This window comes from Danio rerio, chromosome 9, assembly GCF_049306965.1.
Source record: "Danio rerio strain Tuebingen ecotype United States chromosome 9, GRCz12tu, whole genome shotgun sequence".
In the NCBI taxonomy this organism is placed as follows: Eukaryota; Metazoa; Chordata; class Actinopteri; order Cypriniformes; family Danionidae; genus Danio; species Danio rerio.
The window spans coordinates 47,843,581-47,865,000 of NC_133184.1; the positions used below are offsets into that span (position 1 = coordinate 47,843,581).

The window sequence follows — 21,420 nt, forward strand, 5'->3', positions numbered from 1 at the left end:
TATATATATATATATATATATATATATATATATATATATATATATATATATATATATATATATATATAAATATCGGTCAAACTGATTTCCATGATATCGACATTGGCCTTCAAAAAACCTATATCAGCCAACCACTAATTTTAAGACACAAGTTAAAATGGATGTTTCACACAAGCTCAGGGTCTAATAAACCACATGGCTGGTCTGTAAGTAAGTGGACATGTATTTATCCGAAGCGAATAAAGACTCAATACTCCTTTTATTTGGTTACATAAGACTTGATCTGAGTTTGTGCAGATTGTGGGAGATCACTGGCGATGAGTCATGGGCGTCTGTCACTTGGCAGAGCGAGACTCGAGGACGTGACGACATGTAGAGCCGAGAGCACGTCAAGCCCAACCGCAAACACTCTTCCTTAGCAGGAAAAGCCTTGGCATTTCTGAATGGAGCTTTGCAAAGCGTGACATTGACCTCAGCTCATCAGCATTCACAGGTCTAAACAGCATTTTACAACACATCTGCTCTGTTTAAACACAAAAATATAGTTTGTCCATGAATGCTTGTGCTGGGTTAATGCATTGCTGCAATCAAAGTACTTTGTGTATACATTTCAACAGGTCTACATCAACATTATTTTTCAGAACCTTCAGTCAGCTTGATAGTTTTAAAATGTGTAACAAAAATTAATAATATATTAATGTTGAAGAGATTGTGTATCATACACAAATTAAATCAGGTGATTTATGCTGTAATCCTAAAAACCCTCAGTCTGCATACTATTAGAGGAAAAATGATAGAGAGGAGCAACACTACTTTGAATGAGTTTGATTTACTATACATTAAACGACAACTGCGTTTCACGAAAGACGAAGTTAATTTGCTGTTCTTTTATCCCACGTGAATACTATGATAAACAAGAGAGACCAAGACCTTTAGTATGGTGAAAATTAATGAACATCCCCTTTTTGCCCAGTAGGCCTACCTTGGGCCCTATCATACACCCGGCGCAGTGTGGCGCAAGGCATGGCGCAGTAGTCTTTTGGTAGTTTCAGCTTGGCGCAAGAGTCGTTTTGAGGGGTTGCGCTACGCTGTTTAAATAGCAAATGCATTAGCGCTCATTTGTGCGCCCATAGGCGTTCTGGTCTAAAAAGGAAGGCGTTCTGAGGCCCACTGCTGGCGCGTCGCTATTTTGAGAAACTAAAATAGATTTTTCATTAGACCAAAACAAACCCGGTCTAAACTTCGGCGCAGAGTTGCGCCTCGCATACACACTGCTTAATACGCACAAGAGAGCAATAGGCAAATATCTTTACTTAAGAAAAAAATTAATATTAAGGATATATATAGGATATAAATATAAAGGATTAAAATATTACAAAACATATTATTTTCTAGCCTACATAAATATGAAAAACCACTGCTTTTATGTCTTCTTCATCTCGGGAGGCTTTTTCAGTTCATTCATAACAATTTGCTTTTGTATAATGTTATTATTATTAGCAGTATTATTTAATATATCCATATTTATATTTGTTTTATTAAAAACAAGCTTAGATTTGCCCACCTGTCAGGTTTTAGACCATATGGGGCATGGCAGGTGTATTTGGAAATAACTCAGTATTTTGACCACACTTGGTCATTATTGTTCATTTATTCGTTTGCTGGAAATTAGAACTGAATTCAGAAATAGTTTTGAAACAAACCTTTGCGCTTAACAAACGCAATTAATTATTTATAGACTAATTGATGTCTGTGTAAAGGTTTCCCTATCCAAGAGCGAAAGTGAAAGTAGATCCATTATCTCTCATTCTCATGCAGTAGATGCTCTGTTTAACTGTTTTCTTTTTAAAAAACTGTGAACTGTTTGCTTGTGAAATGCTAATTTTTTCCACTTAGACTTACTTTGCGTCCTGTAAATAGCGAATGCGCTCTTGGCGCAACGCAGCAGGGTCTTAAAGGGAATAGGAGATGAGACTCTAATTGGTTTATTCTCAAAACACACCTATAACTCATTAAGAAAATAAACTCAACCCTTTTAGCCCATTAGCCTTGGCTCAAAGTGCATTTTCCCATCCTTAAATTAGCAAAAATGCGTTCTGACACGCCCTGAAAGCGTTTGCGCCCTGCGTTTTGCGCTCTGCGCATTGACCGTCAAAATAGAGCCCCTTGTGTTTTATTTGCTAATTTAAGCTATTTTTTTTAAAAGATAAATATAATGTATAAAACTATACACTATTTGTATTGCTTCATAATACCTGTACATCTGATAAGCTTTATATGTTTTTAGACAATGCACAGATCTTGATGTTTCACGATGCTTTACATTTGAATCTACAAAGCTAAGCTTACAATGTTTACATTGTTCTGCTTACATTACATCTAAATCCCAAATATCAGAAATGACAACAGATTGTTAAGATTTAATTAATGTCAGTTTTAATGTTATTTATTAATGCACTCACTTGACAGATTTCATTCATTCGTTTTCCTTCTGCTTTTTCCCTGGTTTATCACAATGGAATGAACCGCCACTTACTTGACAGATTTACATATTCTTAATTTTAGGTGGTTTGTGTCATGTGTTTTATATTTGGCAAAATAATATCTAACTGCATCTTTAGTGATATTTTAGCGAATTACAATGCCTTGTTCCACTAGGTAGATTTAGAAGTTTTTGCAAAAAAGGACAAGTGGTTTTGACACAAAATAAAAATATTTTTGAAAGAAAGTTATTTTATTTACTAGCTAATAAATCTTTTATTATATATGAAATGAAACTTCTAAATCTAATTATAGGAGCCTGATAGAAAATTCTCATATACAAGAAAAGAGGTTTGATGGATTTAGAGAGTTTTGCATCTGAACACATAAAATAAATCAATCAAATAAATAATCACATCTATCTATCTATCTATCTATCTATCTATCTATCTATCTATCTATCTATCTATCTATCTATCTATCTATCTATCTATCTATCTATCTATCTATCTATCTATCTATCTATCTATCTATCTATCTATCCATCCATCCATCCATCCATCCATCCATCCATCCATCCATCCATCCATCCATCCATCCATCCATCCTTCAAAGCATCTAAAAATGACTTTCCAAATAAAATCTTTTGACTTAAGCAAACACATTTAACATGACTGCAGTTTGCAGCAGCTCGGTGAGAAACTGCAGGAAAAAAAAAAAAAACACCCAATCTCCCCTCCTTTCCCTATGATCAGCAAGGTGTCACAGCAAAAGCACAGCATCCATCAAAGCCCAACACTAAACTCTGTCCATTTAGCGGTGAGATTAGCTCTGACATGGCCTGCAGCCTGCCAGTCTATTTATAGCTCGCTCAGGGCTGCTGCGCTCCCATTGGCTGAAAAGCTCACTGTGGAAACACAGCAAAGCCGGAGGTTTCAGAGCTCACAGGCTCCCGGTGTTTCCCAAAGACGCTGATCCGCAGCTATTACAGCAGGCACACACTGGCCCTTCCTCATTCACCAATGCTGTCATCCTACTCACAACGAAGCTCAGTCTGAAGCCAGCTACACGCAGATGCCTCTCTAACCAATATTCAATATACAGAGAAATGGAAAATCGAAGCGGGAGGGAGGAATAAAACGGGTGAACATTTCTCAGTATTTCTCTCCCTCATGTCATTCCAACCACATGCGCTGCTACTTAATCTATAAGACACAGAATGAGACATTTGAGAGATGAAATGGAAAGTCCTGATGCTATTTTCTTCCCTTTCCAAGTGTGTTTAACAAAACCATCACAAGATGATCAATTGACTTACTGTTTAGTTAAAGATTACAACACTGACATTTTTGTCTGCTGATATGGATGTGCATGTTGTCCAAGATGCACATATGCCTTTTTCATGTTCATTTATTTGTTTGTGTGTCTGTAAAGAGGGACTGATGCTGACATGGCTCCACAGGCTCTGAGATTCCTACCTGTACAGCTAAGACCATGTGATGCTCTCACTGGACTTTTACAAACCTTACATCCTTTATTATCTTACACACTTCACATTTCCATTGCTGATTTTGCCCTGAATGTGTCGTCTGTACACAATGTTTCGTGTGTAAATTCAAGTGCATGCCTTAAGTTATACATGAAGTGTATTTATAAGTAACTTTACAAGTAGATTTGCTATGTATACGATTATATAGTTTACAGAGTTTTACACAGTGTACTGACTCTCACAAGAGTATCTCGAGTTATTTTGTGTGATAGCTAAATATATTTTAAATAAACTGCAAATAAAAAAATATATATATAAACTTAATTTTTTCTTTCTTGAAACTCTTAAGCCTGGTTTATACTTCTGTGTCAAGTGACCGGCGTAACCCACGGCGCATGCAACGCGTGTAGCTGTGCATTTATACTTCTGTGCGCTGTCTCTGTTGGCCTGCATTAACACTTCCGAAACGCTAGTTGGCCATGAGGTGTTTATGTTCCTCTGTGTCGAGTTTCTTCGCTGGAGCTTTGTTTTGTTCTGAACACTTCCTAAATGTAGAGGTGGCTCAAACTCGCTCATTTTGAGGCAGGAACCAGCTGACTAGCAACAACTTTAACCATGAGGTAAACACAAAACAAAACTTTCCATCCGGATCTCCTTCACGGGACTTAACACTTGTAAACAATAGCTCCATCGGGCTCGCACCGTTCGCGCAGCTCTCGGTCCCGCCCAGACTCGTCAGCGCTACCAAGCTGACCAATTATAAAGCTTGCACTACGCATCGTTGCGACATGTAGTTAAATTTTTTAAGAGCTGCACGTCAGCGACGCCAACGGCCACAACGTAGGGCTATGCGTCGACGCGTAGGCTGCGCCATAGTACACACGTGCGCTGGACGCAGAAGTATAAATCAGCCTTTAGTCACATAGCTGTCTAATGGCTCATTTCGCAGCTCATTATGCAGGTCTTTGTCTTCTCAGGTGTGACTCACTGAATTAGTAATGATAGTTCACGCCTTCTCGCATAAACCATTTTCACTCAGAAAGTGATTCAGTAATTTAAATTCATTATATTGTTTTCTGTGAGCAAGTAAACACGATGATTCTCACATCATTTTGAAGCAAAAACACTAGGCTAAAAGATCCAGTTCTCAAAGGTCTTGTGCACAAATGTTCTCTGTGTGTTTCACGGCCTTGTTTCAGTGACTTCAAAATGTTTTCACTAACCACGCATAAACGTTTCTCTCTCAAAAACACAAACACATACAAACATGCTGCATAGGTATTATTGTAGCCCAGCGTGTGCTGTTTACAGTGTTTTCACACTTTAGCACTTATTATGTTTTTAAGATACTGAAAACAACACAAATGTCAGTGCATGTCAAAACTTCTCAGAGGATTATTTTTGTTTATAAGAGAAAAGTCGGGGAATATTTTTCTTCTTCTTTTCTTTCTTTTCCTACTATATTTATAAAAGTTCAAACGCCAAAGAAGTTTGTGATTTGGCCACAGACATATCACTTTGCAGTGGTTACTCACTGAAGCTAAGCAGGGCTGAGCCTGGTCAGTACCTGGATGGGAGACCACATGGGAAAACTAGGTTGCTGTTGGAAGTGGTGTTAGTGAGGCCAGCAGGGGGCGCTCAACCTGTGGTCTGTGTGAGTGCAAGGACAAAATTTCGGTCCATCTCTATTCTAAACACACTTTTATATTCCCGTTGTTGCACATTTCTGCTGTGTGAATGGCTCTTAGATCAAAAGAGAGTATAAAAGTCCGGAAGCTTATAACTGTTATTGACAAATTTCATCGCGATTTAATATTGTATCGTTTATTTGCCCAACCCTAATGTAAACCTTTCTGTGCATACGTATGCAATTACAGGCAGGTAGGACAGCCTATTGTACTGTTTAGACCAAATGTTTCGATTGGACTAACTTTTCTTGTTCCTATGCCTTTCACAGAATATTAAAAAACACATTTAGACAACTTAATTTGATTATTGCTATCAGGAGCCGTTCAACGAGCATATAAAAAATTCTAAAGACATTCACCTATCACAGCTTTAATTTGCATCTCTGAATGATAACACGGCTACTGTTGCTGTAGTGTAGTTTGTTTATAACCTAACTTTAGTTTTGAGCATCCAGCAATTACATACGAATCAAAAGTTGTATCCATTAAACAAACAAATCCATATCCACACATTCTGGCTAGCACCAAAGGCCAATGGAAAAATCGTATTGTCTTATTTGGTTGGATCCAGGGGGATGCTAACATCCAGGTTGGCGTACAGAAATCCCAGCAGCCTCACCTTGACGTGCTCCTGCAGCTGGGCTTCATGCTGTCGGGAGAGCTGCTCGTGCTGCCGCTGAAACTCTTCGATCAGGAGCTGCCTCTGGATCTGCTGTTTCTGCTTGAGGGCCAGAAGCTCCTGCTGCAGCTGATGCTCACGCTGGGCCGGGTCTGTCGGCGCCAGGGCGAATTGGTGATCCACACGCAGGTCCATAGGGATGGCAGAAGGTGGCACTTGCAGTGGCAGCGCCACACTCACATCAACTGTAGAGAGAGAGAGAAAGGAGACGGTTAGCAAATGAGCACACACACGCAAACTGTGCATGACTACATAAGTACACAAAGCTTTTAAAACTTTCATGCAAAGCTAATCCAAGTCAACATTCAAAGGGCATTTAGACAGAAGGAATTTTCCTGCTGCAAAGACAAATCCTTCAGAAATCATCATGGTATTGAGGTCACAAACATAAGCGCTTTATGGATATATGTTCATTTATGGATTGCTATTAATTAACAGTCTGAATTATGTCAGCAAACCATAATGTTATTTATTCAATTACACAACAATATTTATTTATTTTGTCATATATAAATAAAGGCATTATCTATCTATCTATCTATCTATCTATCTATATATATATATATATATATATATATATATATATATATATATATATATATATATATATATATATATATTTATATATACGCACGAACGCACGCAGGCACATACGCACGCACGCACGCACACACACACACACACACACACACACACACACACAGTTAAAGTCAGAATTATTACCCCCCACCCCCCCACCCCCTCCCTTTGATTTTTTTCTTTTTTAAATATTTCCCAAATGATGTTTCAAAGAGCAAAGAATATTTCACAGCATGTCTGATAATATTTTTGGGCTAGAATAAAAGTAGTTTTTATTTTTTTAATAAACATTTTAAGGTCAGTTATTAGCCTCTTTAAGCTATATTTTTTCGATAGTCTACAGAACAAACCATCGTTATACAATAACTAGCCTAATTACTGTAACCTGCCTAGTTAACCTAAGAAGCCTAGTTAATATCAAGATAAATACAGGTAAAAGTAAAAGGTCTAAAAACATATATTCGGTTGACGTGTCTTGCCTTGCAAACAAACAGACATAGAGCAAAACTGAGCTAACCAAGTTTGATATATATACCGTCTGTGGATGTGTGTTCACCAAAAATAAAAATTTGGTCATCATTTACTCACCCTTTACTTGTTCCAAACAAGTTTTGTTTGTTGATTTATTTATTTATTTATTTATTTATTTGTTTGTTTGTTTGTTTATTTATTTATTTATTTATTTATTTATTTATTTATTTATTTATTTATTTATTTATTTATTTATTTATTTATTTATTTATTTATTTATTTATTTATTTATTTATTTATTTATTATTTCTGTTGAGCACCAAAGATTTTATATCATTCATTCATTTTCTTTTCAGCTTAGTCCCTTTATTAATCTGGAGTCGCCACAGCAGAATGAACCACCAACTTATCCAGCATATGTTTCACACACAGGATGCCCTTCCGGCAGCAACCCATCACCTGGGAAACTCATTTACACTCATACACTACAGACAATTTAGCCTACCCAATTCACCTATACCATGTCTTTGGACTGTGGGGGAAAACCGGAGCACCCAGACAAAACCTATGCAATCACAGGGAGAACATGCAAACTCCACACAGAAATGCAAACTGACCCAGCCAAAGCTCAGTTACCATCTTGCTATGAGGTGATCATGCAAGAAGATATTTTGAAGTGTAATTGAAATCTTTCGTAACAGAAAACTATGGAAGTCAATGATAACAGGTGTCTAACATTTACAAAATATCTTCTTTTGTCCTCAACAGAATAAAAAAAACAAACACTCAAACTGGCTTGGAACTAGTAAAAAGTGAGTAATTGATGACAGAACTTTCATTTTTGGGTAAACTTTTCCTTTAAGGATACATGTTGTATTGTATTTTATTGTATTGTATTGTATTGTATTGTATTGTGGGGAAGCAGTGGCGCAGTAGGTAGTGCTGTCGTCTCACAGCAAAAAGGTCGCTGGTTCGAGCCTCTGCGTTTTTGTGTGGAGTTTGCATGTTCTCCCTGCGTTTGCGTGGGTTTCCTCCGGGTGCTGCGGTTTCCACCACAGTCGAAAGACAAGCGGTACAGGTGAATTGGGTAGGCAAAATTGTCCATAGTGTATGAGCGTGTGGGTGAATGTGTGTGTAGATGTACCCACAGATGGGTTGTGGCTGGAAGGGCATCCGCTGCGTAAAAACTTGCTGGATAAGTTGGCGGTTCATTCCGCTGTGGCGACCCCGGATTAATAAAGGGACTTGTATTGTATTATATTACATTATATTATATTATATTATATTGTATTGTATTGTATTGTATTGTATTGTATTGTATTGTATTGTACGGGATACACTGTATTGCATCTGAAAGAAGATAAAACAAATTGCATTTCCAAATCAAGTGATCGCGGTGTCCACATGAGCCATATCAAAATCCTGCCTGTACCACAAAACAATTAGAGTAAGAAGAGACTGTCCAATCACAAGCATCTCAAACATGTGCACACAGCGTACAGCTCTGCGTCAGCATCATACCAGACATCAAAACAAACAGAGGAAAGAAACCTCATGTTCCTGCCACAGATCTTGGTCAAAATCACAGCTGGCGAACCAACAGCGTCACTGGAATCAGGAAGAGCTCAGGTTTGCAGATCTTCCTCAATCTCTCTCTCTCTCTCTCTCTCTCTCTCTCTTTTGACAGATAAATCTGAACAAAACTGAGGAACTGAGCAATTACAATCTGCAGAGAGGAGGCCTGTGTTGAAAAGTTAAGTGGATTTACGACTGGTTTGCGAGGCCCAAAAGGTTTGTGGGTTAAAAGAGCAATGAAATCCCAAACAAGAATAAGTAGGGCATCATTAAAAGGCATTTTATGCTTGCTTTTTCTTCGACAGTGTGTAATTAGAATAAGCAAAGGAATTCGGTAAATGTTCCTTGATGAAACATTCCTGCAAGTGTGTGAACACCTCAATAAACTGCATTGTATTACATATTATAGTGGTAAGTGTAAGACAGCTTTGTTCTGTTTAAAAATATCAAGTTTCTTTGCTATGCACAGTGAAAACCTCTAATAAATCAGAAGGTTTCATGCAGTGTAAAGAAAATCTTGCTAACTTTACTTTTTAGTTGATTTAAATTAACCTTTCTAGTCATCTCAAGTCACGTTAATAAAATATTAAAATAAGTGTATCTTAAATATATTGTTGAATCCTTACTAATTTATTAAAATAAGTCAAAGCAACATGTTTGTATTTGTACACAGATTTGTCGTCTTGACTTTTGTCATTAATTGTATAGTGTGTGTTTTACAGCAACATGCTATTGTATTTACAATATTGGTAGTCAGTCTTAGGTTGAGATTCTCAGAATTCTAGCACTTGACTTTTTTACTATCTCCGCATCCATCCATCAGTCCACTATCCACCTAACAATGCATCCATCAATCAATATAGCCATTCATTAATCTATTCATTTATTCATCTAAAAACGTATCTGTTTATCAAGTCATCTTTCCATCATCTAGCCATTAATCCACTATAAACGCATCTTTCCATCAACCATTTGTTCATCTGTTCATTGATTTATCCATCTGCTCTTCAATCCATACATCCATCCATCCATCAAAAATGCATCTATTAATCAGTCTATTAAATTATTTATTCAATAAATTCATCTTTCTATCATCCGAATACCCTTCCATACATCCATCTTTCCACTATCCATCCATCCATCCATCCATCCATCCATCCATCCATCCATCCATCCATCCATCAAACATCCATATTTTAATTAGCATCTACACATTTATTCAATCAATGCATCAAATCATCTTTTTAATGGCCATGCATCCATCTTTCCACTATCCACTATCCATCCATCCATCCATCCATCCATCCATCAAACATCCATATTTTAATTAGCATCTACACATTTATTCAATAAATGCATCTAATCATCTTTTTAATGGCCATGCATCCATCTTTCCACTATCCATCCTTAAAATTCCATCCATCAATGCATCTTTCCATAATAAAAATATATATTCATCCATCAAAAATTCAACTATTAACCAGTCTATCAATATATTCAATCAATGCATCTTTCCATAATCCAAATATCCATCCACCCATCCATCAAAAATCCTTCTATTAATTAAAAAATCATCCATCAATCTTATTATCTATCAATTTATTTGTTCAATCAATGCATCTTTCCATAATCCAAATTTCATCCATCCATCCATCCATCCATCCAATCAGTCTATAAATTTATTTATTTATTCAATTAATGTATATTTTCCAAACATTCATTCATCCATCCAAAAATCTATTTATTAATCATTGTCTATCAGTTTATTTTTTTCAATCAATGCATCTTTCCATTATGCAAATATCCATTTGTCCATCCATCCATTCATCCAACCATAAAACATACATATATTAATCAGTGTCTATCAATTTATTTGTTCAATCAATGTTTTTCCATCATCCAAATGCCCATCCATGCATACATCCTTCCACAATTCATCAGTAAAAATCCATCCATCAAAATCCATTAATTAATCAGTCTGTCACTTTATTTTTTAAATCCATGAATATTTTCTTAATGCAAATATCATTTTATCCATCCATTCATTGTTCCATCCAAAAAATCCATCTATTAATCAGTGTATATCAAATTATCTGTTCAATCAATGCATCTTTCCATAATCCAAATGCCCATCCATGCATACATCTTTCCACTATCCATCCAACCTTAAAAACTACAATCCAGGAATCTTTCCATAATCTAAATATCCATCCATCCATCCATCCATCAAAAATCCATCTTTTAATCAGCATCTATCAATTTATTTATTTAATCAATGCATATTTCCATCATCCAAATGCTCACCTTTGCTTCCATTTTTCCACTGTCCATCCAGCCATCTATTGATGGAATTGATTCGATCAAATTATTTATTGAATCAATGCATCTTTCCATAATTCAAATATCCAATCATTCATCCATCCATCCATCCACCCAACCAACCATCAAAAATCCATCCATCCATCCATCAAAACTCTATGCATTAATCAGTCTATCAATTTATTTGTTTGTTCAATCAATGCATCTTTCAATAATCCGAATATTCATCTGTGCATCCATCCAAAATCTATCTATGAATCACTTTATCAATTTATTTATTCAATCAATGCATCATTCCATAATCCAAACATCCATTAATCCATTTATTCATTCATCCAACCATCAAAAATACATCTATTAATCAGATTACATTAATTTATTTATTCAGTTAATCAATAAAATAAATCAATAATAATAAATCAAAATACATCAATTAATCAGCGTCTATCAATTTATGTATTTATTCAATGCATCTTTCCATTATCCAAATGTTCATCCTTACATTCATCTTTACACTATCCGTCCGTACATCCATCAAACCATCCATCCATCCATCCATCAATTTATTAATTCAATCAATGCATCTTTCCATCATCCAAATACCTATCGATGCATCTATCATTCTTTCTACTATCCATCCATCTCTATAGATTTTGATTATTGAACTCTGAATCTAACAACAAGAATTAAATTGAACACCAATTTAAATTTAACCTCTTTATTAATATCTTTTAAATATTATTGCAATTACTTTTCTACTTTTGTTTACATTATTCATCCAAAACATTGCCAGGGTCAAACTTTGAACAAGGAAAAAAGCTGACATGGGGTCTGCAATAAATAGCCACTGACACCATATTGCATCCAGACTGCTGGCGTGGGACCTTGCGCATTACTGAATAAGAGGGGTTTTAGGGGGAACACTGACCACATTCATGGCTGAAGTGTCAGCTCCACTCATGGGACGTCACGATGCCCCAAATGCCACAAGTTCAAGGATGCTCCCCTGACCCCTTAGCAGGATAAAACAAAAGCCCACAGCGGAAGCCCTGAGGCCACACAAAGGCCAGCGTCAAAGCCTATTTGATATCATGGAAAAGAAACGCTCTTTAATACCGACTAAATCATTTCAGAAAATCATATTTCTGACGCAAATCCTTGGCCACAAAGGGACCGTTGATACCCAGCCCCTGGAATTGAACAATACGATCTCTAGCTGCCCACGCTCAGACGAACAGGAAGCAGTCAACTAGTGAACTACTTCCTCCACGTTAAACTTTGCACAAATAAGCTGCGATAAGAGCGCTGTTTATCTGTGTTTTTGGCATCAAGAGACAGGCGAAAAATATTTGCATCCACGGCCCAGTCCAAACAAAGCCCAGTGGCCAAACAAACACAAAAGACTATTAGCAGTAATCAAAATGCCAAAGAAAACCTCAGCACACTGGCAAACAGAAACTCTAATTGAATTAATAAATACAGTTTGAGTGCCTCTTTTATTCAGGAGAGACTCATTTAGATTTGCTGGAAAAAGTTTAGAAGAGAACAATGACTAGCTTGAACATATCACATGTGGTACTCTTTGAATTTATTAGTGAACATTTCAATTGTTTTGAAGCAAGATGAATTGGAATGACAGGAATAAAAGATTTGTAGCATCAGGGAAATCTCTGCCCATCCAATTATAAATACATCAACCCATCCATCTATCCATCAATCATTTGTCTATACACTCATACATACACTGTATGCCCATTTATCTTCCCATCCATCAACACCTCCATCCACTCATACAGCAGTCTATCATCTATCCAACTATCTATCAACCCACCAACCCATCTATTCATTAATTAATCTTTCATTGGCTTATCCATGAATCCATCGTTTTTGGTCCGTCTATGCATTCATGAACACACAAATGCATCAATCAATCAATTAATCAGTATATCATCACTTAATCCATTCATCCATCCAGTCTATCTTCACTTAGTCTATACATCCATCCATCCTTTATTCTGTCTTTCCATCCTCCATCATCCATCCACCATTCCTTCCGTTCATCCATCCATCCTTCCTTCCTTGTCTTTCCATCTATCCATTCATGCATCATCCACCCTTCTGTCTTTTCATCCTCCATTCATCCACCCTTTTTCTGTACATCCTACCATCCATCCTTTCATCTATCCATCAATCAATCCTTCCTTATCTTTCCGTCTTCCATCCACTTATCCATCCATCCATTCTTCCTTCCTTCCCTCCATCCATCCATCCATCCTTCTGTCTTTCTATTCTCCATCCATCCAGCCATCCATCCATCTACCATTCCTTCCGTTCATCCATACATCCATCCTTCCTTGCCTTTCCATCTATCCATCAATCCATCCATTCGTCCATCTATCCACCCTTCTTTTTTTCCATCCATTCATCCATCCATCAATCCATCCTTCCTTCTGTCTTTCCGTCCTCTATCCATCCATTGATCCACCCATCCTTATGTCTGTCTATCCATCCATCCACCTACTCACCATCCCTTCCGTTCATCCATATATCTATCCATCAATCTATCCTTGTCTTTTCATCCACCCATCAATCCATCATTCCTTGTCTTTCAGTCTTCCATCCATCCATCTTTCCTTGTCTTTCCGTCTTCCATCCATCCATCTATCCATCCATCCATCCATCCATCCTTCCATTCTTCCTTTCCTCCATCCATCCATCCATCCATCCATTTATCCATCCTTCTGTCTTTCCATCCTCCATGCATCCATCCATCCACCCACCCACCCATCCATCCATCAATCCACCATTCATTTTGTTTAACCATCCATCCATCCTTGTTTTACTGTCCATCAATCCATCCCACCTTGTCTTTCCATCCTCCATGATTCCATCCATCCGTCCATCCATCCATCCATCCATCCACACTTCCTTTTGTTCATCCATCCATCCTCCCTTCTGTCTTTCCGTCCTCTATCCATCTATTGATCTACCTTTCCTTCTGTCTATCCATCCATCCACCCACAATTCCTTCCATTTATCAATTTATTCATCCATCCATCCATCCATCCATCCATCCATCCATCGATTAATCCATTTACCTATCAATCCATTCTTACTTGTTTTTCCATCCTCTATCTATCCATCCATACATCCTTTCATCTATCCATCTAATTTCAAAACCTTTTTTTCCCTGTTAAAATGTTTCATTTCAGTCGTTCATTTTAATTCTGCTTGCTTTTGCTTTTAAATTCAGCTCAGCTTTGGGACTTGAAGCGGCTTCCTCGGTTAAATTGTGAATGGTGCACAGCTAAAGCGAGAATTGTGAAATCCACTCAGCTGGCACCTCCATCTCAGCACAGAGCGTGTGGAGGTGGGATGAGCCTTCCTCGCGCGTAAACCCCAGATGCAGAGCTACAGTTTGTTTACTAGCATAATTATTTCTTACAGAGAGGATTAGGCAACATTTGCGTTAGGAGTTTGCCGACTGGCCCGGGGTAATCCTGTTCTTTGCTGTGCTCTCTGAGGATAGACGCTTGGCACACACTTAGGGAGACTGTTAGGACATTAATAACAGCCAGAGCACTGCATGTTGCAGTTAGGAGACACGCTGGGGACGAAGGGGATATGCATTTCTACCCAATTAGAATGATGCAATATAAGCGTAAAGAGAAATAATCACCCCTGCAGCACTAGTTCTGCAAAAAAAGGGGATTTGCTGACACGCACAGCACTGGCCGAACATGCACGCGGATACACACCCACACGTTCTCTCTCTCTCTACAGCATGAACTGATGGAGATTGATTCACCAAGGCCATGAATGCGGCGGCCAGCCATTACACTATGTACCTTGTGAGGAGTGATGCATCCTGGGACAGCCAGCACTCTACACTGCTATCTATCAGCAATGCATCACATTTAAGTCAGGAAATGGGTGCAGGTGCAACTCTACAGAGAGCAAGTCCAGGCATCTCTACTGCATCAACCGTCCTGCCTAAAACAACAGAATCCGCTTGTACAGTGATCCCTATAAGACATTTGGACAGGCTCTGTGTTTCACATATACACAGGATTGGACAAAATAATGTTTTTTATGTTTTGTTTTGTTTTTTATAAAGAATTATGAGCTCTGAGTTTATTCACAAATCAACATAACGTGACGCGTCTGGTGTGCAATAGTTTATAATGATTCTTATTTTTTTTTTTGAGCTGATAAGGTATTTAACAAATCATAAACCACTTACTGTATACATACAACCAAAACGTATAACTAGGGCCAGACGGAATCTGCAGAAGTTTTTTGCTCTTTCTGCGCAGAATTTTGGTAATAATCTGCGGATTTCTGCTGAATTATTTTGGGAGTACCCAGCGGAGTTTCATAACTTAGGCCTTAATATATTAAATAAAAAGTGATAAATTAATGAATAAAAACTGAATAAATTCAGATTTACACATTTACTCAAGTAAATAAACAGAATTAATAATAGGCTAAAAATCTGCAGAAATCTGTGGAATTCTGCGGAAAATCTGCGAAAAATCTGCGGAATTCTGTGGGCGCAGATTCCGTGTGGGCCTACATATAACATAAAGTGACAACATTCAACATTTAGAAATATTTTTATGTATATTGTGTGGAATAAAATCGCTGTCATAAATTTTTTGTGCGTAAATAAAATTCACGCATCTGTAATAAGAAACACGTAAAGGAACATACTCGTAATTTTACGAGGTTACAATTCCAAAATCTGTGATTAGAACAGACACAGATAAAACATTTTCTTTGTCTGTTTGTATTTGACTGATACATTTGCGATGGGTGTACAAACACGAAATACAGTTTCACCATGGACACGACAACCTGATTATGAGTACGAATCAAAAAGCGTCACTCCACTGTCAAGATTACGTCATCGCTTTCACAGGCATTAATAAACAATCGAGAGTCATCGATCACAACAGTGCACTTGCTGGGCACTCGAGCTCCCATGTACACACCGTCTCAGGTAAGATTTTTGTCATTCCCTCTTTGAGAATTATCCATCATGAGCTGTAATAAAGGTTGAAGTCTTTTGTTGAACGCAAAAAATAAAAAAATAAAAAAATAAAAAAATCTATATTTTGAAGAGCGCTGGCTGATGGCAACCATGAACTTTGGGGAAGAAAATACTATGGAAGTCTCATTTTCCCAACTTTTTTTTTTACCTAAACTGGGGCCTTTCCTGAGAAGCACAGTGCTGCTCCAGGCTCATGGCCCAATGCCACCCTGTGCAGAACAGTGTCCCTGACTGAACCTATGACCCTCTGCTGGGATGCCGTGGATAATGAGGTGTTGGGGAAACATCTGAGCTGCATGTTGATTACGTCAGAAAAGCCCCGGTTTTCTACAGGCTGCGCTCAGATGAATAAAGGAGTGTTTGTTCTGTTCATAGAAAGACAAGTGCAACTCACAGAGTTCAATGCAAAATGTGGAGTGACTCCCTATCTGAGAGATGATAGAAAAAAAGGACATGCACAAATATAAACGAACAGCAGATATGTCAAATAATATGCTTACATGACAGATTTCCAACTGCCTCAATTGCTAGTTCAAAGGTTCATAATTTGGTTTAGATAATTTTCTGCAATAAGTCAACATCCTTATAAAGTCAAAAAACACTTCAATTTAACCATACCACACAGTCCTGCATCAGTTTTTTTCCTTAACAATTTACACAAGTTCAAAGATCTGGGGTCTCATTTGTATAACAATGCATAGAAACCTTCCTAAAAGTGAGCGTACGGCAGAATATTTTTGTGTAACACTTTATTTTAGGTCACAATTCAAGCAATGAACTACTGGCTTATTACCTGCCTATTATTAAGATATGAACTGTTCATTACCAGTTATAAAGCATGATCTTATTCTGCATCTCTAATCCCACTTAAAACCTAAATCCTTACTTACTTTTAACACACAGGTAATTAACAGTTTATTATGCTGGTAGTTTTAGTTAATGGTTTGTTAATGATATAAATTGTGACCTGTACTAAAGTGTTACCTAATTTTGTAAATGCTGCAACATCTGAAAGCATGCAAAGGTACCACATATAGTACTGTTTTTACTTTAAACTTCAGTCTAGTGTTTAAAATAAATTCTGTAAGTGGATTCCATAGTCATCTGTAAATCAATATAAGCAATAAAATCTTGTTTAGCAAGCAACCGCTGGAAAAAAAAAGTAGCTTTTCGTAAGAGCGCCCTCTGGCTTTTGTGGTTCTAGCTTAAATGGCACCCTGGGTGAACCACACCCCAAGCTTATAAATAGTAGCAAAGTTACATCTAGCTAATATAAAAATGGACCATTAAACATTTACATTCTAATAAAGAAAATAGTTTTAACCCAATTTTGGGTAAGATATGGACAAAACAAGAATTGGGATTATTAAAATATTTATATTTATTATGAATAAAATTGTTTCCCAGTGTTGGGTTGCGAATGGAAGGGCATCCGCTGTGTAAAACATTTGCTGGATAAGTTGGCGGTTCATTTCGATGTGACGACCCCAGATTAATAAAGGGACTAAGCTGAAAATAAAATGAATGAATGATTAAATTAAATTAAAGAAATAACAGAAATCAATTCTAAATGTAACTGGAAAACAATGTAAAGACAAACCTGGAGTGATGTGCTAAGATCACTTAATAAATTAAGAGCCTACAACCGTGCCCAGGCCCGTTTCCCAGATCGTTTAAAAAGTGTGAGTGCGCTGAATCGGGCTCAGGCACGGTTCACTTTGCCGGCCCTGGCCCGGTTGGAAGAGGTGTGCCAGAGCCCGGTTCATTTGGGCTTTGGCTCAGTAAGCTTATAGTGTGAGTGCAAAGCGTGCCTGAGCCCGAAACTCAAGACAAAACATGACTTTTACGGGACTGTTTCATATGGATTTATTAATCATACTTACTGTTCAATGAACCCAAACTGTCATAGATTATTAAAGACCCAAACCCCTCACTGCACGACAGCTGCACCATCAGCAAACCTCCTAATTCCTGCAGCTCGAGGACTTTATGATTGTTTATGAGTGTCAAAAGTGGCTGATCTGTTCGGCGAAATATTTGACTGTGTGTCACTGCATATCAACAAATAAAACGATATAACTAAGAGAGCGAGAGCACTTCTCTACCGAACAGCGCATCATCGATGACGTAAGCGTGCCCAGGCCAGAATGTAATGTGAGTGCGGGCTGTCAGGGGAGACAGGACGGGGGACAAGCATGCTTTGGCCCAGTTAAAGGCAACTGTACATAGTGTGAGTACGCCTTAATATGACAATTCTATAAAATACAAAAATCATCTTTTCATCTTAGACCCGACTCAAGGCCATTTATTAATGGTTTTACACTAAGTCCTCATTTCTGCTTCATAGCCATGCCTAGTCAAAATACAATCATCATCATATTATATAAACTTCAGTTTCTTTTAAAACTCGCTGCATACTGACACCTCGTGTCATAAAAGTAAAAGGCTGTTACTCTGGTTTAACATCAAATGAGCGGCTTGTATTTTAGCAGCGTGCATGTAAACATCTGAAATTCACAAGGTGAGCAGAAGCATTGCGTCAAGGCTGATTGTAGGCTTCAAGTCAAGCAGGAGCGGGGTTTGTGAATTAGATGAGAGTGGTTTTCTGTGCGCATGCGTCACTTTGCTTTCACCAGTGACATTTCGGTTGCACATAGAGAACAACAAACTTGCGAGTGCAAAAGACGCCAGACGCGAATGGCCCCTAACATCTTTATTCTGAGATAACCATGCTAAATTAATACACTTGCAAAAAATAAATTGGCTCCCATAGCTTACTGGGTCACAGATGTTTTTTACTGGGGCATGTTTTAGTTTTTTTGCACCATCTCCCCGTTCTGCAAGATGCTGCCCTGGGAAATCGCCTATATTGCCCATGCCTAAATCCGCCACTGGGCCTTTGAATGGAGATTAACTACTGATCAGACGACTGCAAATGGCTCGATATCCTAATTTTACTCAATTCTTCATTTTGCGCATGGCCATTCAGTTCACAAGTGCTTCCGAATTTGCTCCTGAAACTAGTAAACTTCAAAACAGAATGACACAATGGTATCACGCCCTATTCACACAGGGCGTCAGTGTCAACAATTCCAATTCATTTTGAATGGGTGATGTCAAGGATTGCCGAACTAAATTGTGAGCCTGTCTGCGCTGCTTTAGGTAAGATGCTCCCTGCAGAAGTTGGGAATTTCTCAACTTTTCAAGCACCAACAGAAGCGTCAGCCAATCCAATCCCTTTATGCAAATACCCCAGCTCAGGCAGTAGCTAATTGTGGACTTATTTCATTGGCTGACGCTGCTATGACGTTCACGTCAACCCCAACTTTAGACAAGCTGATTGCGGATTTATTTCATTGGCTGACGCTGCTATGACAGTCACGTCAACCCCAACTTTAGACAAGCAATTCGTCAAATGTTGACGCTGAAGCCCTGTGTGAATCAGCGTCAATAACATGAAGGTAAAGATAAGAAGGGAGAGAGAGAGAAAGAGATGTTTTATGCTTTTTGTTTGGGTATTTGAATCTGAGGTCTAAAAAAAAGAAGAGAAAGTGTGAAAGAGAAAATGATATATAGGGTTGGACTGGCCAGCCCAGTCACCAGACATGAACATTATTGAGCATAATGAGGTAAGATGAAGGAGGCATTGAAGATAAATCCAAAGATGAACTCTGGGAGTCCTGCAAGATCGCTTTCGTTGCTATTCCGTACAACTTTATTAATAAGTTATTTAACATTTTTAATAGAACATTTTATACGTATTTTACAGTGTGATACAAATATATTAATATATAAATAAAAAATTTATCTATTTTTATTCATATTTTATAAATACATTTTCAATTCCCTTAACTTTTGAGGTTGGCTATTTGTTGACTACGATTTTATTGGTATCAGTACTGAGATCCAAATCAAAATATATGATATTAAGCCACTCTTAACACACACACACACACACACACACACACACACACACACACACACACACACACACACACACACACACACACACACACACACACACAAATACAATGTCACTTTTATAATTTCTAGAAAGCAAAATATTAATTTATATGGAACTACAAATTATAAACTGTATTTAAACAAATGCTGATAGTGAATCAAGTTTTCCATGTGGATGTAAACAGTCATTGAGGGAGCGTAGGAAAAAGGAAGGGAGAATTATGATGGAGAATTTACTCATTCCAAACAGAAGCCGCTATAAATAGCCCAGGGTAAGCCATCTTGTCCATAAACATTGACTACGAATGGCATGAGTCACTTGTTTTTCAGCTTCCCCTGGGGCTTCACAGGAGCGACACACAACTGCTCATCAATATGAGCGCGTGTGTTGGCAGGTTACTGGTGCACAAAAGCTGATCAATGAAATCATGAGAATGACTGTCCATTCATACGCTCGCTGCATGACAACATATAATGCTGGATTTGCATATTCTGAGCTCTTGTACCTCAAGCTCAACTCAAATCTGTCCAGAACTGGGAAAACAGAACAAATACAGGGAAGACACAAAGGTAGTTTCTAATGAGAACTGTCAAGAAAACATAAGGGTCATATTTGCACTGCAATATCAAGAGAAACATACTTGTATATGATTTTTTTTATGTATTTGCTGAACGACATATTTCTATAACTGACTGGTCTGACTATACTGTAGGGTTAGAAAGTGCTGCCTTGATGGTTGTAAATATGTTATTTATATTAAGAAACATATATTTATAGATTTATTGTCAATGTTGTTAGCACACTAAAGTAACCCAGAAAGCACTAATGAAATTATATCGTATATTTTGTATCTGCTTTTTTATGACTATTATAATAGCTTCATAGTCTTTAGATTATTCTGTTATTGTAAACAGGCTTTATTATAAAAGTTATCATTACTGTAATGTAAAATACATTATATATTTTATTATATATCTTATTTTAAAACAATAAATGCTATACACTAGGGCTGGGCGATATTGCAAAAATATGCAATTTTGATAATTAATTTTTATATTAAACGATAACCATATATATACTTCGATATCAGTTGTTAATGCTGAGTATACCAACAATGACTTA

General features: G+C 37.4%; 1 protein-coding gene across 3 annotated transcripts in view; it reads right to left on the bottom strand.

Moving 5' to 3' along the window:
* hdac4 (histone deacetylase 4) overlaps window positions 1–21,420 on the bottom strand; it is a 399,927-nt gene that overhangs the window by 154,317 nt on the left and 224,190 nt on the right. For all 3 annotated transcript variants that reach the window (XR_012385010.1, XM_005172529.6, NM_001039358.2), the window contains 1 exon segment: window positions 6,278–6,522. Coding sequence is in view for 2 of the 3 variants with exons in the window: in XM_005172529.6 (XP_005172586.1) it covers window positions 6,278–6,522 (245 nt within the window). In the remaining variant the exon portion in view is untranslated.